Consider the following 17265-nt stretch of genomic DNA (forward strand, 5'->3'; position numbering starts at 1 on the left):
TATCCATCAAGTTAGTGGTGAAGTATTGTGGGAAAATCAATGAGATGATTTTATAAAGTCACTAAAACAAACACACACTAACAGTGGAGCCACCCTGTTGGAAATCTTCAAAATGCTATAATTGCCTGTTAAAAACTGACCTAATAAAGAAGCAGGCAACAACAGAGAGAAGATTAATATAGGAAGAGGCTGCTTTATATAGATTGTTTTCAGACCATTTTGTGAATCCTTCACCAGCTATGCACAGGAATGAAAGTGTGCCTCTGAGATAAGTGTTGTGTATGTACCCCATGTACAAACTGTTGTGTATGAATAGGGCTAGATTCTGCAAGTCCTATTCAGGTTGCATATTGTCTTATCTCACTAGTAATCCCGTTGATTTTAATAGGAATATTCTTTGAGTGAGGTACTATGCAAGCTAAATAAGGGCTGCGGAATCAGGCCCCACAATCTTTGGAGTAAAAGTTGATTTGATGTCGGTGAAGTACACTTTCACTTGCAGTTTTATTATTGTGCCATTTCTTTCCCAAGACACACTGTGCTTGTCATCCTTTTATTGAATGTTCTGTCTTTGTTTTATATCCAGCTTTAAAAAGCTGGGGAAATAAATGCTAGATTCTGCAATGCATAAGAAAGTGGTACAGTGGGATACAATTTTGCCTTCTTTAAAAGTTACTAATTTATAGTTTGGCATCCTAATAGTGACATATTTGAGTATAGGAAGCTTTATGTTGAGAAACTGGAGGAGGAATGCATCCAACAATCACAGCTGCCCTGGATGTCTGCATTAAAAAAAATCACCTGAATGTTTATTATTTCATAAAGCAGGGCTCTTGGTTGATTTGAGGGATGCTCTGAAATACTATCTTTAAAGACTAATATTTAAAATGTGATGCATTACAAGCCTCCTGTACTTGCAATTTTACAAGCCGGTTGCATTTTGAGGGGAGGGAGACATATTCTTGGTATAGTTTTTCTTTAACCAGTTCACTTTCGTATTTTATTTACACATGTTACAGTTGAAGAGGTTGCTAATCAACAGTGCTGAGTGTCTCATAGCTGAGTTTAATAGCTATGAATATATTCAGTAATTTTGCAGAAGTTTTCTTCCAAAATTTCTTAAGGATCTTTGTAACTTCTGAGACTGAGCTAAGTGTAGTTACCTCACTACTTTAAACCTGTTTTTGTTTTGTTTGCTTTTATAAAGACCTTACTTCACAAACTGGAACAGAGCAGGGCTAAGTGCTGACTGTAGCCTGCTACTGCATCTGCAGAAGTAGAAACTTCTCCTTTTCAGGCACTTGTACTCATAAACCAAAAGCTGAAAAGTATGTGTTGCAAGAAAGAAACTGATTACATGCATTTGCATTCAGAGCTATAGAAGGGCTATCATGGGTGTGTTAAGTGAAAGACTCCTTTGAGTGTAGGACTTGATTGCCTAGTAGGGAGCAGTTTCTTCAGGTTGTTCCCCATATTTTGTTTGATCTCTGCAGTTTCAGTTCTTTATACTGTTGGGCACACTTCTTTGCTTTGTTTCTTTGTGAGATGTCAGTCATTTTAGTGGTGACTGTAAAATGGAAGACTCAGGTGCAAGACTCATCTTTGACAACAATTTCACAAATGTGGTGCAACCATCAAACATTTGCCATTATCCCTTGTAGCCTCTACCTTTCTTTCTTTGTATAGCTCCTCCCATCACCTTGTGCTACAATGCACACTTTAGGAAGGCTATATCCTTTTTCTTCACAGTAGAATATATTTTGCTCAATCTTGTTTTAAAAAATGAACCATCAAAAACCATCCCCATCCTGAGATCAAGCACTGAAATTTTCACCCAGGAAGAGATTGGTTTGAGAAAGTTACGAGCAATTAAAAAAGGAGAAAGTTATAGTGGACATTGAAATTCAACATTAAATAGAATGTATTACTAGGGTTGCCAGCTTTCTAATCGCAGAAAACCGAGCACCACTGCCCGGCCCTGCCCCCCCACTCACTCCATCCCCCCTCCCACCCTCACTCGCTTTCCCCTGCCCTCACTCATTTTCACTGGGCTGGGGCGGGGCGTTGGGGTGTGGGAGGGGTGAGGGAGGGGTGAGGGCTCCAGCTGGGGATGCAAGCTCTGGGGTGGAGCCAAAAATGAGGGGTTCAGGCTGCAGAAGGGGGCTCTGGACTGGGGCAGGGAGCTGGGGTGTAAGAGGGGGTGAGGGCTATGGCTGGGGTTGTGGACTCAGAGGTGGAGCAGGTGATGAGGGGCTTGAGGGTGCAGGAGGGGGCTCTGGGCTGGGGCCAAGGGGTTTGGAGTGCAGGAGCGGGCTCAGGGCTGGGGTAGACGGCTGGGGTGTGGGAGAGGGTGCAGGCTCCGACTGGGGGTGTGGGCTCTGGGTGGGGCTGGGGATGAGGAGTTTGTGGTGCAGGAGAGGGCTCAGGGCTGGGGCTGGGGGTTGGGGTGTGTGCTCTCGGAGGGAGTTAGGGTGCGGGAGGAGGTTCCGACCTGGGGGAGGGAGATTGGGGTGCAGGCTCCGGCCAGGCAGCGCTTACTTCAGGCAGCTCCTAGTCGTCAGTGCAGCGGGGCTAAGGCAGGTTACATGCCTACCCTGGCTTCATGCTGCTCCCGGATGTGCCTGGCATGTCCCTGTGGCCCCTTGGCAAAGGGGCCGGGGGCCTCTGCGTGCTGCCCGCACCTGCAAGCACCGCCCCCGCAGCTCCCATTGGTTGCAATTCCCGGCCAGTGGGAGCTGTGGTGCCAGCCTTGGGGGCAGGGGCAGCGTGCGGACCTTCTCTGATTGTCGCTCCGCCTAGGGGCCTCAGGGACATACCGGCTGCTGCCGGGAGCAGCGCGGAGCCAGGGGAGACAGGGAGCCTTCCTTAGCCCCCCTGCATCGCAGACCGGACTTTTGACCAGAGTCGTCAGGATCCCTTTTTGACTGGGCATTCTGGTCAAAAACGGGACTCCTGGCAACCGTCTGAATTGCCAGCCCATGGTATAATACCCTCACTGAAAAAGGTCTTTTTTTATGGGTATGCATTTGTCCTCCAATATGCTGCACTTTTCTCTGGATTGATCCAAGTATACGCCATGTGATAGTTCTGAAATAACCAGTGTCGTCCTGTACGTGAGGTGTCATGTGCATTGGACTGAGCATTCTTTGGAGGGTATTTTGTACATTTTATTTGGCATCCGACATCTAGACTTTTCGATTTAAAGAACTAATGCAACAAACTGTGTCTTAATTACGTGGCATGAAGAGGCAATACAGTTAGTGTGGATTCTTGCAATCTAAAACTTATCTTCTACAAGTTGAACCATACGTAGGTACAGTTGTCTGGCATGTTGAGAGGCATATGTGTTCTAACAAATATAATTGCTGATATGTACAGGTTTTATAACCATAGGAGTGGCTTGGTACAGCTTCAGCCAGTTTAAAATAAAATGCTACATGTGGATACACTTAATGCTTCTGTGCATATTTCAAATTTAGTAGGGGATGAGCCTGTAATTTGTTTTTCTTATTTGCTTGTCTTATTGCATATGTAATTAGGCACATAGTTGCTGCTACTGCTGTACTTTTTCTTTTTAATAGCTTACTGTAGATTTTACATAACTTTTTTCTGGAACACTTTGGTGTTGCACAGAGCTGCCTCAGCACAGCATTCTTTGCTGGAGCAGTAGAAAAGGGGATAGTCTTCAGGTCTGTCAATTTCTATAACTGGAGTGGAGGATGTGTTTATCAGTCAAGTAGTTGTATTGACTAAAAAGATGACAGTGGGTCTGATTTTGACCTCCTGATCCATCCATAATTCCCAGTGCACAAAGACTTCAGAAGAGGACTCAAAGGAGAAAAGACATGGGAAATATGTTCAGTGTTAATTTCTTTCTCTAAAGATTAAGCAGAAGAAAATGAAAAACTGGAGAGTGACTTTATTAAAAAGTGACGTAGGCATTTGAGAGCCTTTACATGCTTAGTCACTTAGGTGCTTTTAGAAATGTTTCCCAAGAACTAGAAACATTACAAAAATAAACAAACAAATAGATACATCAAATAAAAGCCCTGGTTTCAAAATTAAATGAAGCTATATATTTTCCCATGTATGTTCTTTGCCAAAAAATATGGTACTAGAATATTTTTTAATATATTTGTATTCCAGGCTAAAAATGTTATGCTTAAAGATAAATATCTTCTTTTGGGGGATGTAGATCGCCAGTTTTTTTTTTTCTCCTAAGGTATTCCAGTGCCATGCTATTTTTCACACACCAGTAAGAAGAAGTGCACAGCAACTGCCATAAATCCTGGGAATCTTTCTCTTGGACCTGTATTTGATAGTTGAATGTGCTGCAAAGCACACTAGTGTGTGGGCCTAGCCATATTGGTATTGTTCATAGGTCCACAGCTTTGACAGGACTGACTTGAAAGTGCTCGATCATGGGTAAGCCTTTGGCTTCTCATTTATTCCATAGAAAGCAATGCTGAGGGAACAATATTTCAACATGACCCTGCCATAAGGCTCTGTAACCAAGCAATGTCAACGGTATGTAAGAATAATGGATTGTGTCTGCAACTGCGCTATGTGACCACCTCTTTTTTGGCATATGTCTGACCATAATTTATAGGTGAAGCTGGCAGCGACACTTGTAGTCAAAGTTGCCCAACTTTCCATTATATGAATGTGTTTTGAGTAGTTAGTAACTTTGTAAAACTTTTAATTGCTCAGGCTGAAATTTTCCATTCCAGGCGCCTGACATAAGCTGATCTTTTAACAGTTCAGCCATTTCAGAGAATGAGGCTTGGGGGGAAATACAGTTTTGCTAAGGTTAAATTTATAGCTTTGGAGCAGGCACTTGAAATTTGCAAGGTGTTCATGAAGGGGTTAGATGTCTTTTGCTGTCTCCATGAAAATCCACCCACATTTTTCATTTGCACATGTTCAGTAGAGTTTTGTTAGAGGCTGCCCTCCAGGTTCTGGCTGCTCAGTCTGTACTGAGCATACTTCAGATCAGAATTTCAGCAGCTGAATGGGCCTTTGTAATTTTCCTAGGGTTTCCAGGGGCTGCTGTGGTGCCAGGCACTGTAACTCAAGCAGGTTAGAGAGGGGATAGCAAAAGGGGAGCATGCTGGGGGGGATAGGAACAGAGAGGGGTCAGGCCAGAGGTAAGGGTGGGGAAAGGAACAGGTAGGACAAGGATAGAAGGCTGCAGGCTGCAAGGAGAGGCATGCTAAGGGATGGGCAGAAATGTTTCTACCCACTAGAGAACACTCCCCTCCAGAACCTGGAACAGAATCCAGGATTCTGCTGCTGGCTAGAAAACAGTCGAGAAATCTATTGGCAAATTTTCTCATCTTCTTCCTAGTGGCAGTTCTGGCAGCAATAGTAGGCTGTTATCCTCTACCAGTTATTCAGTTAGCTCAAGCAGTAGATAGGTATATGCTGTGGATCTGAGGGTTCCAGCTCTGCTGCTGACCCATATGGGGTCAGTATGATTCCATATCATGGAATTTTGCTTTTTCAGGTTTTTTTAACTGAGAAAACCATATACTAAACTGGTTACAAAGTAGCAGCCTTGTTAGTCTGTATCCGCAAAAAGAACAGGAGTACTTGTGGCACCTTAGAGACTAACAAATTTATTTCAGCATAAGCTTTCGTGGGCTACAGCCCACTTCTTCAGATGCATAGAGTGGAACACACACAAGATATTTATACACACAGAGAACATGAAAAGGTGGAAGTATGCATACCAATTGTAAGAGGACAATCAATTGAGATGAGCTATCAGTAGCAGAAGAAGAAAAAACTTTGATGTGATAAAGTTAGCTGTAGCCCACGAAAGCTTATGCTGAAATAAATTTGTTAGTCTCTAAGGTGCCACAAGTATTCCTGTTCTATATACTAAACTGTCATCTCTGTGTGTGTGTGTGTGTGTGTGTGTGTGTGAATCATGATAGTCTTTAATTTCAGATCACATTTATGTTTTTCCAGGACCCATGCCCCATTCAGTATACATGATGGACTGGGCTCTGGGGATGAATAAGGTTTGCATATTGAGTGAGGCTGTTGTCTGTTAAAAAAATCAAAACAAAAACAAAACAACCCTTCCTCCCCAAAAAGCTCTGCCTCATTTGTTGCACAAGTGGAGTACCAGATGAGGCAGGGGACTGCAGGAAGAGAGAGGATGGGCAGTTGAAATCTGTCTTGGAGAATTGGATTATATCCCTGTCTGTGTGTCAGAGTTTCTATCTGGTCATTTAAACCGAACTTTTCACAGATGATCTCATTTTCTGGATGGTCAGCTTGAGACATCTGAAGTCTGACTTGTGGAAGTGCTGAGCACTCACAACTGCAACTGAAGGTAGTCATAGTTGTGCTTTGAACATAGCATTTCTATTGTTCTTGATAAATACTGTAAAAAATCAGGTCCTGTGTTTCTCAAGTTGGGCACCCACAACTACCGGACAGTTTTGACAATTTTGGCCTTAATCTTTGTGACCTATTTCCCTGTCTCTAAAATGGGAATAATACCACTTACCTTACTGTTGTTGTGAAGATAAACTCATTACTTTTTGTGAAGCTCTTGCATACTGTGGCGATAAGCATCGCAGAGAAGCCCTGGAGTACTATGTTCAGTGCAGGTCTGCACGGTATGTGGTAAATGCAGCACATTAATGAGCAACTTTAAAAAAAATAATTATGGTTGTGTGTCTTATTTTGGTTATATAACTAACCATATAGTGTGTGTGTGTGTGTGTGTATGTATACATACACACACACACTAGAGCTGTCAAGCAATTAAAAAAATTAATTGTGATTAATTGTACTGTTAAACAATAGTAGAATGCCATTTATTTAAATATTTGTGGATGTTCTCTACATTTTCAAATATATTGATTTGAATTACAACACAGAATACAAAGTATACAGTGCTCACTTTTTATTTATTTTTATTACAAATATTTGCACTGTAAAAAAAAAAAGAAATAGTATTTTTCAATTCACCTCATACAAGTACTGTGGTGCAATCTCTTTATCATGAAAGTTGAACTTACAAATGTAGAATTATGTTAAAAAAAAACAACCTGCATTCAAAAATAAAACAATCTAAAAGTTTAGAGCCTACAAGTCCACTCAGTCCTACTTCTTGTTCAGCCAATCGCTAAGACAAACATGTTCGTTTACATTAGCAGGAGATAATGCTGCCCGCTTCTTGTTTACAATGTCCCCTGAAAGTGAGAACAGGTTTTCTCATGTCACTGTTGTAGCCAGCGTTGCAAGATATTTACGTACCAGATGCGCTAAAGATTCATATGTCCCTTGATGCTTCAACCACCATTCCAGAGGACATACGTCCATGCTGACAATGGGTTCTGCTCAATAATAATCCAAAGCAGTGTGGACTGATGCATGTTCATTTTCATTATCTGAGTCAGATGCCACCAACAGAAGGTTGATTTTCTTTTTTGGTGGTTTGGGTTCTGTAGTTTCCATACCGGAATGTTGCTCTTTTAAGATTTCTGAAAGCATACTCCACGCCTCGTCCCTCTCAGATTTTGGGAGGCGCTTCAGATTCTTAAACCTTGGGTCGAGTGCTATAGCTATCTTTAGAAAGCTCACATTGGTACCTTCTTTGCATTTTGTGAAATCTGCAGTGAAAGTGTTCTTAAAATAAACAACATGTGCTGGGTCATCATCTGAGACTGCTATAACATGAAATATATGGCAGAATGCGGGTAAAACACAGCAGGAGACATACAATTCTCCCCCCAAGGAGTTCAGTCACAAATTTAATTAATACATTTTTTTAATGAGCGTCATCAGCATGGAAGCATGTCCTCTGGAATGGTGGATGAAGCATGAAGGGGTGTATGAATTTTTAGCATATCTGGCACGTAAATACCTTGCAATGCCTGCTACAAAAGTACCATGCAAATGCCTGTTTTCACTTTCAGGTGACATTTTAAACAAGAAGTGGGCAGCATTATCTCCTGTAACTTGTTTGTTTTAGCGATCGGCTGAACAAGAAGCAGGACTGAATGGACTTGTAGGCTCTGAAGTTTTGCATTGTTTTGTTTTGGAGTGCAATTATGTAACAAAAAAAATCTACATTTGTAAGTTACATTTTCACGATAAAGAAATTGCACTGCATTACTTGTATGAGGTGAATTGAAAAATATTATTTCTTTTGTTTATCATTTTTACAGTGCAAATATTTGTAATAAAAAATAATGTACACTGATTTCAGTTACAACACACAATACAATATATATGAAAATGTAGAAAAACATCCAGAATATTTAATAAATTTCAATTAGTATTCTATTGTTTAACAGTGTAATTAAAATGGCAATTAATCGCGATTAATTTTTTAAATCCTGATTAATTTTTTTGAGTTAATCGCGTGAGTTAACTGCGATTAATCGACAGCCCTAATACATACAGACACACAGAGAGAGAGAGAGAGAGAGAGAGAGAGAAGGCTGTGAAGGGTGCTATATGTTACTTTTCTGATTTTTTTTAAAAATCATGTGTTTACCTTTCTTTAATGCTGTTGGAATTTTTAGCAAAGAAATTAGAATTTGTTATTGTAACTTCACATGTACAAAAGAAGACCCATGTGTATCAGCATGGCTTAGTTGGTAGCACTTATCTCTGGACCTTATCCTCATAAACCCACATCCTACACCAGAACTTGTGCTGTTATAACTATCAATGATGCAGTTCTGAAATGGAGCAAGGTGCTAAGTGCTGTCCTTGAATTTAAATATGAAAATTAGCTCTTTGCTGCCCATGTTTAATGATGATCCAAAGGGAAGTTCAAGATTCTATGGCACTTTTCAAAAAAAGAACAAGGATCTTAATCCTACGTTACCTGTCAGTGAAAAACTAAATGTTCAAGACTACCGTATAAATCAGCCCTTGCTGACCTTACAATCGGTACTACAGTATGTTTGTTGACAGTTACTGAACTAGCACACTCTAGGTCATGTTGTGGAGCACTTTGAGATCGCTTCAACGTGAATTGCACTAGATAAAACTAAATTCCTTTCTCTCGTAAAAATGCAATTTGAATCATAGACCGGCTATGTACCAACGCACAGCTGAGCAAAACCACAGCAGAGAGGTGAAAGTATTCTGTATAGTAGGGAATGTTGTAATTGCATTTGGAATAATATTTGAAGAAAGGGGAGAATAAATCTTTATCAAGCTCAGAAATACGAACCATTTTCTTTTTTGAAATGTATAGTCTGGGATTTCAGGACTAACAGGTCAGGATAATGGTTGATGGAAATCGGTTATGCCATCTTGAACTTGGGTAATGGAAACTTTGAATTTAAAAATAAAAAGATTTAAAGTCAATTTTTTTCCTGTAAATGTTCGGAGCAGAGAAATTTCTGCTATAATGAGTCCTATGTTATGGAACAGATGGTTTTAATCAACCTTGCAGAAATAGAAATTCAGGAGAAGAGTAGTCTTTATTAACATCACCTTTCTGCTCTCTTCCTGCCTACTCAGTTAATCTGTAGGGACCATTGTAAGGTGATGCACTGGCAAGTGGGGATTTGGTTTCAAATCTGTGATTATCTGTAGAAAGAAGGCAGTGCCTCTTAGAAATGGGATGAACTGTCAATCAATAGCAACTCCAATATCCAGTCAGAAAAAGTTACGTTCTGCCTTCTGGGCAAAGATGATTCATACTAAAAAGAGGCAGGAGGATATGCAAGAGGAAAAATATATCTATCATAATTATATAGCTCCCATGACCATAGTATCTGAGTGTCTCACAGTCTTTAATGTATTAACCTAACAACATCCTTGTGAGATAGGGAATGCTCTATCCCCATTTTACAGATGGGGAGCTGAGACACTGAGAGACTGAATGACTTGCCCAAAGTCACGTAGGAAGGAAGTCTGTGGCAGAGAGAGTTTAATGTGGGTTTCCCAAGGGCCAGGTTAATTCCCAAACTATTGGACCATCATTCCTTTTTGAATAAAATAAATCCTTCCTGAAGGTGCAGGTTTGATTTGGACTCTACATTCAAATTTTGACATGATTAGGTTCTGCCTGTCTTGGAAGGACACCAACAGTGACAGATGGCAAGTGTGTCATTTCTCTGAAGGATGGTACCCAAACAAGTGAATCGAACAAAACAAAACGTGAAAAATGTCTTCCATGGAGCTCTGTGCTAAGAGGAAACAGTACATACACAAGCAGCTCATTTTGAAAAGAACTAACCTACACTTTTAGGAAATGGCTTTCTGCAGGGTGTAGGAGTCATAAATCTTTTTGCTGATGTAGTTGACTATAGGTAAATATTATGTATTGCTAGCTAGGGAGAATTTGGTTCAAATCCCTGGCGTCAGTGTCCTAGAAACAGACCTCAAATGTGCTCAAGTACTAGAGTGGGTATGCTATAATAGTTAGATAATGAAAATACATCTATGAGTAAATTCATCAGTTGCAAAAAAAAAAAAAAAAATGCATATCTGTTTAGCTGCTTGAATGGGCTGGAAAAAAACCTGATTTGCAAAGGATATATTAGACTGTTGACGAAGGATGTTGTTGAGTAAACTATTAATAAATATTCAACCTGCTCTATACATATGCCACTTGGATGGATAAGTAGCTTTAACATACTTTTAATGGTTTAAACTTTTCTCTCGAATAATTATAAAACTAATTTTATACCTGTGGTTTTAATTTATAGGTACATCGAAACCCTGAAGGAAAACAAACCGAAAATTGTTTGGGATGAACAAATAGCTGAACACTATTTGGAATACAAAAAGTGAGTGGCAGTCATTTACTTATTGCTCTGTGAATATTCTTGGGCCTGAGTCCCATAGACACTGAATTACTACTTCTATAATATGTGACTGAATTCAGCATACTGAGGCTAAATCTATACTGGGGGGGGGGGGGGATCGATTTAAGATATGCAAATTCAGCTACGCGAATAGCGTAGCTGAATTAGACGTATCTGAGCCAACCTACCCCGCTGTGAGGACAGCGGCAAATCGACCGCCGCGGCTCCCCCGTCAACAGTGCTTACTCCTACCTGCGCTGGTGGAGTACACGCGTCAATTCGGGGATTGATTGTCGCGTCCCGACGAGACGTGATAATTTGATCCCCGAGAGATCGATTTCTACCCGCCGATCCAGGCGAGTAGTGAAGACAAGCCCTGAGAGTCTGCAGTTTGTCAGCTATGGTAGCCATGAATAGGAACATAAAAGAGGATTTCAGGGGACAGAAATAAGCCAGGGAAGGTTGAATGAAGTAACAAATGTAGCTAAAACAAACTTTAACACTTAAGTCTGGTGGATCAGATCTTCAGAAGTATTTTGGGTATGCAGAGCATCCCTACCTAAGTTATCTGTCAAGGCTCATTTAAACAAAAGTCTGAGATGCAACCTCTGAGCTGGTGAGTGGTTTGCCATAAGTCTGACTATATATATATATATGAGCAACACCTTTAGGAATAACAGAGCCTGGCAAATTCAGCCTTAGAGTTACTCGGACGTAGCAGAAATTGACTGTGCCTAGCAAAGAGCAATAAAAATGAGGAGCCATAAAGGGATTTGGAGAGACTAAAAAGACCAGGACAGCTGCCTTAAAAAGAGCATCAGGAGGTATACAAAATAACAAAAGTTGTAGAGGACAAATAAGGCTATTTTCCTTTGTCATAATACAAGAATAAATAAGTGCTTGATACTAGAAGAAAACCGTTTTAAACAGATAAAAGGAATAATAGCAACATCTTGCTAAACCCCAATTTGTTAACCTTGTAAGAGACCATCAGTTGCATGTGTTCTCCTCTCTTTTTGGCAAAGATTCTATAACCAAAATGTCATTACTTTTATAAAATTCTATCAGTATATTTTCTAATATATTATAACTTATATAAGATGCACTAATCCAAATACATTAATGAAGTAAATTTTGTGATGCATTGTCCTTGCATTAAAAAAGCATCATAATTCTTCAGTGAACAATTGATTTTTTTCCCCCATGAAACTTCTTGGGTGAAACATTTTTAAAATGCTCCCTTATTTTAAATGTGGCCCTGTCAGTTTGACAATTTTTTTTTAGCTAAATCACCAGGGTTGCCACAAACTTCTCTCACATTCTTAGACTTATGATACTTTTCAAATTTGCTTAGAACTGTGAGGAATTATTCCCCATATTTTTCATAACTCAAATCAGCTGCTCAAGGAAAAGCTGACAGAATTGTTAAGATTCATCGGCTAATTCAGCTCTCAGGTATTACTTCCCTGGCTCAGTAGCCTTCCTTGTGTATTTCCTTGCTTGGTTTCTGATTACATACACCTCTTACCAGAATTTAATCCATTCTTCAGCACTTCTTCCTCACTATCATCCATGCTCTGTCCCTGCCTCTCTGCAACTGTGCAGCCATACTGGAGTGTTAAGGTTTTTTACCTTATTTAAGGAAGCTTATAAAATTGTTCCCTCTTGAGGAATTTTGATATAATATTAATTAATAACGTATATCTGTGGATTTGTGTTGCTCAAATAAATACATAATCTTCTGCATTTATTTGTTATACTTTTTCTGAAAAGGGCATCATGCAGGAGGTTTAACGATATTTAACTGTTCAATGACTAGTTTTTGATTTTTTTCTGTAACTCTGTAAGAGAAGGCCTCTGATCTATCATCTCTCATTTTGAATTCTTTGGTATGCTGTTTTGAAATTACTTTGTGTATGTCAAACAATTACATTTTTCTTTGTATTGCATAAAAATCAGTAAACAATGATCCGTGTTTACAACTTCTCTGTGCAAAGTCCAACTGAAGACTGAGAGCTTGTCTACACAAAAACTAGCTTGGGGCATGCTGGGGTGTGAATCTGCTTTGTGTGGACCCTGTTGATGGGTAGTAACAGGTCATTAATGTGCTTTGAGCTAGCCCCATTTCAAAGAGATCTAGATGGAAGTGCATTAACAAACTGGGGGATCCACACTGGAGGTTAGTTTGCAGCAAGCTAGCATGGGATATATTAACACCCCAGCATGCCTCTAACTGTTTGTATAGAAGTCTTTTTTTTTTTTTTTTTGAGGTATTGTTGGCACCTGAAGATGGAGGCTTGCTCTCAAAAGGCAAATCTGAGATCCTGTACTTGAATGGTTGGCTCAATGGCATTATTTAACTCAGTACAGCCATGCTTCCAGGACAGCCTCTGGCAAATCAAACTTAGGTTATGTAGTGTTGACTATATTTCCCTTCACCCAAGTTTGGAACCTGTTCTTTGAACATTCTTATCTGTGAGCCTTTTGGAAGAGAGAATCAATCAGAGAGTACACTGGGCCTGAAAATCCTCCTCCTCCTGACTTGCTGCCACCTGCCTGATTGACAGCTGTGAGGATCATCCTGTCTGCACTGGGTTAGCCAAGCTACAGGAAAGAATTAGCATCTTCCCATCCCCACTTCCACTTTACAGAGGTTTACTAGGGTGAATGCTAATATGATCCAGAGCAGAAAATATGCTTCACTAGTGAAGTATGTCACCTGGGAATATATTGCATGTCTTCAGTTGCTAAGGCTATGTCTACACTACCGTGGTAACTCGACCTACGCTACGCAACTCCAACTACATGAATAACGTAGCTGGAGTCAACGTACCTTAGGTCGAGTTACTGTGAGGTGTACGCCACAGGGGGTCGATGGGAGAAACTCTCCCATCAACTTACCTTACTCTTCTCATCAAGGGTAGAGAACAGGGGTCAACCTGACAGTGATCTGCTGTTGATTTGGCGGGTCTCCACTAGACCCGCTAAATTGACCGCTGTTGGATCAATCTCAGAGCGTCAATCCCAGCTGTAGTGTAGACATAGCCTAAGAAGATACCAAAGATAGACAAAGACACTGAAATACTGTATCAAATCATAAATCTTTAAACAGTGCACATATCCTGAAGACGGTTTGTGTAACAAGTAAAGAATCAAAGGTTACTTCTGCAAATTATTATACAAAGTTCCCTTCCTCAGACTGGCTTTCTATTTTCATATTAACTCTTGGGTGCCAATAATACTGTGTTATCTCAGTTTTCTTCTTGTGCTTTGCAGAAGTAAAGGAGGAAAGCATGTTGTCTTCTACCCAACATTAAAGGTATGTCTATGTCCCTTCTTCAGATGAGAAGGGGATAAGAGAAAAAGAGGGAAGATGGTGGCTACTGCTTTGCCTCCTTGCATTTTTGAGGGAATCCTTTGTTTTTGTACAAGAGGCCACCCTGTCACTTGATTGTCCCACATCAACTTAGGGCTTCTCCATGTGGAGAGTTAGTGCCCAGCAAGCCGAGTGTAAATCTACAGTCCACTAGCCTGCCGTGCACTGCGTCACTATTGTGGATCCTGCTACTACGCACTAAAAGTTCCCCGGAGTGCTTCGACCTCTATTGCTATTTTAAACAGAGAGAAATGTAGGTCAAAGTGCAGTAGGGAGCTTTTAGTTCACAGTATCGGGCTCCACACACTGCCAATTAGTGCATGAAGCAAACTAGTGCGCTATAGATTTACACCACAGCTTGCTGTGCAGTAAGTCTATATGTGGACAAACCTTAGAGACCGGACTTGAAGAGTCAACTGGAATGGAAAATAAGCTTATAATGAAAGTATATTAAGCTTAGAAAAGAGAGTGCCAAATTGTAAATGACTAAACCATTATGAATCCATCAGAAGCCCACATTATGTAAGTGGGAGAGGAATGTTCCTTTCCGCTTCATGAGCACCTTTCCCACCATTGGCCCTAATGTAGACAGGATGTGAAAGTGTTTATCACTGTGTTAAATTCTTTTCTTGCTAGTACTGGTTGAGCCACATGGGGAAAACCCCAAGGTAGCTGCACCTTAGCAAAGACAGATTGCATTGAAAGTTGTCCAGCTACATTCTCCTTGGTCTTGCAGAATGCTTTTATCGCATTATTGGCAGACTCCATCTGGGTTTTGAACATAATTCCTCTAATTTTTTTTTAGAATTTTTTCATGTATTCTTTCGTCTCTGAAGAGTAGATGCCGTACTGTGGCAATTGGTGTATTTATACACATGTAAATAGAATTTTCCTTCCATTCTTAACAGGCTGTAATGAAAGGTTTAGAGAGATTTCTACACTGAAGCAAAGCTGAAAAATCACTCATATAAAAGTATTTAAATCGGCTAGTGACACCAAATTGTCTTTTAGCTTCCCCCTCACAACCCAGTTTCTTCATCGTAATTGGGTAATTATAGGTATCTTGTCTGCTCAAATTTGAACTTATTCAGATTTTGTAAAAAACAGCCACAAACCCCAAGACAAACAGATATATTCATGATGTTTAATTCCAATGAGAACAAGTTTTAAACACTTCCCTGTAGTGTTTGCAGTTCAGACTTTACAGCATTGCACTAGTACAAGAGAATCTGAAAGTGGACTAGAAAAATACTACCTTGGTTTGTCCAGGCTGAGAGAAATGCCAAACGTAAAATTGTTGAAATTCTTTCACTTGTAATAATCTAAAGTTGTGGTTATAACATAGATAAGGAATCTTTTGTTGTTGTTGTTTTTGTTTGGTTTGGGTTTGGGTTTTTTTGTTTTTGTTTTAGTTTTTTTCTTAAATACTAGCCTGACAGTATCCCTTTAAGATGTAATTTTCTTTGTGAGTTTGCCCTGAAATATGAAAAGAATGGCCTTGGGTAGGAGATGACATTCTGTAAACACAGAATATTTGCTACGTGACAAGTTGTGTCAATTGACTTAAGACTTCTGGGAGAATTGAAATTTCTGGTGACACAGTTTTCAAAGTGTGCATTGCAGTACATCGTGTAAGTGATAGCTCAAATAAAAATACTTCAGTGCGTAGTTCAGAATATTGCTTACTTCAAGGCTGTTCTGTATGTCCAGTTAGTCATCATATGCTAGGTTGATGCACTAAAAAAATCCCCTAACTGGTGGGACTAATCTGGCTCTGCACTTATTGACCAGTGAATACTTAAAACTATAGTCTCCAGGCATCAGGTCGTAAGAAAAAAATACTTAATCAAAAAATCTTGTTATGCATTGTGTCTAATACTACAAAGAGAGGGCTGCATGCAGTTTCTAATGTTTATATTCAGCAAAAACTGATTACCTTCTCTATCCTTTTCTTAGTCCATCCAGTTGCGCTTAGAACTTGCAAAGGAATTGGGGACTGGAGTAGCCATCTGGGAGCTGGGACAAGGCTTGGATTATTTTTATGATCTGCTTTAAAATGGTAGACTAATTGGAGAGACTTCATTTGCTTCACGGAGACTGCACATTCAATTAAGTGAGGTATTTGTGGGGAGATGATTTATAATTTTGTTTTTTGTAATTTATATGAAATCTGTATGGAATTTGCATTTTTCCTAATAAAGAACCTACTCTGAATTACTGTACAGATTGCAACACGTGGTTGTATTTGAGAAAATGCAAAGAAACAAAAGTTGTGCCGCTAACCTTTGCTTTACACAGTCATTAAAATAGACCACCATCAAGAGAACACTAGACTTCTCAGAGTTTTCATGCACTATCTCCTAGAAGGAAATAACACAGACAGTATAATCCTTCTGACCCATGTTTAAGATGTATATGTATCATCTATTAATCACAGAAGTAAGTGAATGACCTACCAGTCTGGTTTGTGCATGGCAAATTTAATGTCTCAGATTTTGTACAAGAACTCATTTGTAAACAGGGATTGATCTTTATGTAATGGTAAGGTAGGCATAAAACTGGAAGGGGAAAAAAATAATATTTTTCTGCCAGGCTAGTAGAGAATCAAAACACTGACTAACAGCACTTTGTTCTGTTTGTTTTTTGTATTTAGCAAATCCCTTAAATAGCTCAAAACCATGGTAATTTTTTATTCCGAAATTGGTTCTAAAGTTACGTGCTGTTCACCAGAGGGGTTGTCTGACTGCTGTCTTATCCTTAATCTGCTGGATGGGTCACTTTGTAGTCGTGTATTTTGCATTAATGCTTAATTTGAGGAAATCCTAACTTCTCTCATCAGAGGCCTTAAAAATGCACTTGGGAAGTGAATAAAATTAAATGGCTAAGCACTGATGGCCTGATTTTCAAAGATGCTCCTCTGTTTCCCATTGACCTCAGTGGGTGCAGTGGATGCTCAACCCCTTTCAAAATAAGGCTGTGAATCGTTAATCCAACTTGTTTGTGCTTTGGAAAGCCTGCAGAGGGGACATCTCAAAATGTGATCTGTCAATTCATCGCAACTGCTTTTGGTGTAATACTTGACGACCTAACCTTCAG

At 39.8% G+C, this 17265-nt stretch overlaps 1 protein-coding gene across 10 annotated transcripts in view; it reads left to right on the forward strand.

Moving 5' to 3' along the window:
* Positions 1–16391, forward strand: part of CHID1 (chitinase domain containing 1) — a 275026-nt gene extending 258635 nt beyond the window's left edge. For all 10 annotated transcript variants that reach the window (XM_034770332.1, XM_034770329.1, XM_034770336.1 and 7 more), the window contains 3 exons: positions 10695–10775; positions 14070–14112; positions 16126–16391. In XM_034770332.1, coding sequence (XP_034626223.1) covers positions 10695–10775; positions 14070–14112; positions 16126–16224 — 223 coding nt within the window. In that variant the 3' untranslated portion in view covers positions 16225–16391. The remainder of the gene's footprint in view (positions 1–10694; positions 10776–14069; positions 14113–16125) is intronic.
* The last annotated feature ends 874 nt before the right edge of the window (positions 16392–17265 follow it).

This window comes from Trachemys scripta, chromosome 4, assembly GCF_013100865.1.
Source record: "Trachemys scripta elegans isolate TJP31775 chromosome 4, CAS_Tse_1.0, whole genome shotgun sequence".
Classification (NCBI taxonomy): domain Eukaryota; kingdom Metazoa; phylum Chordata; order Testudines; family Emydidae; genus Trachemys; species Trachemys scripta.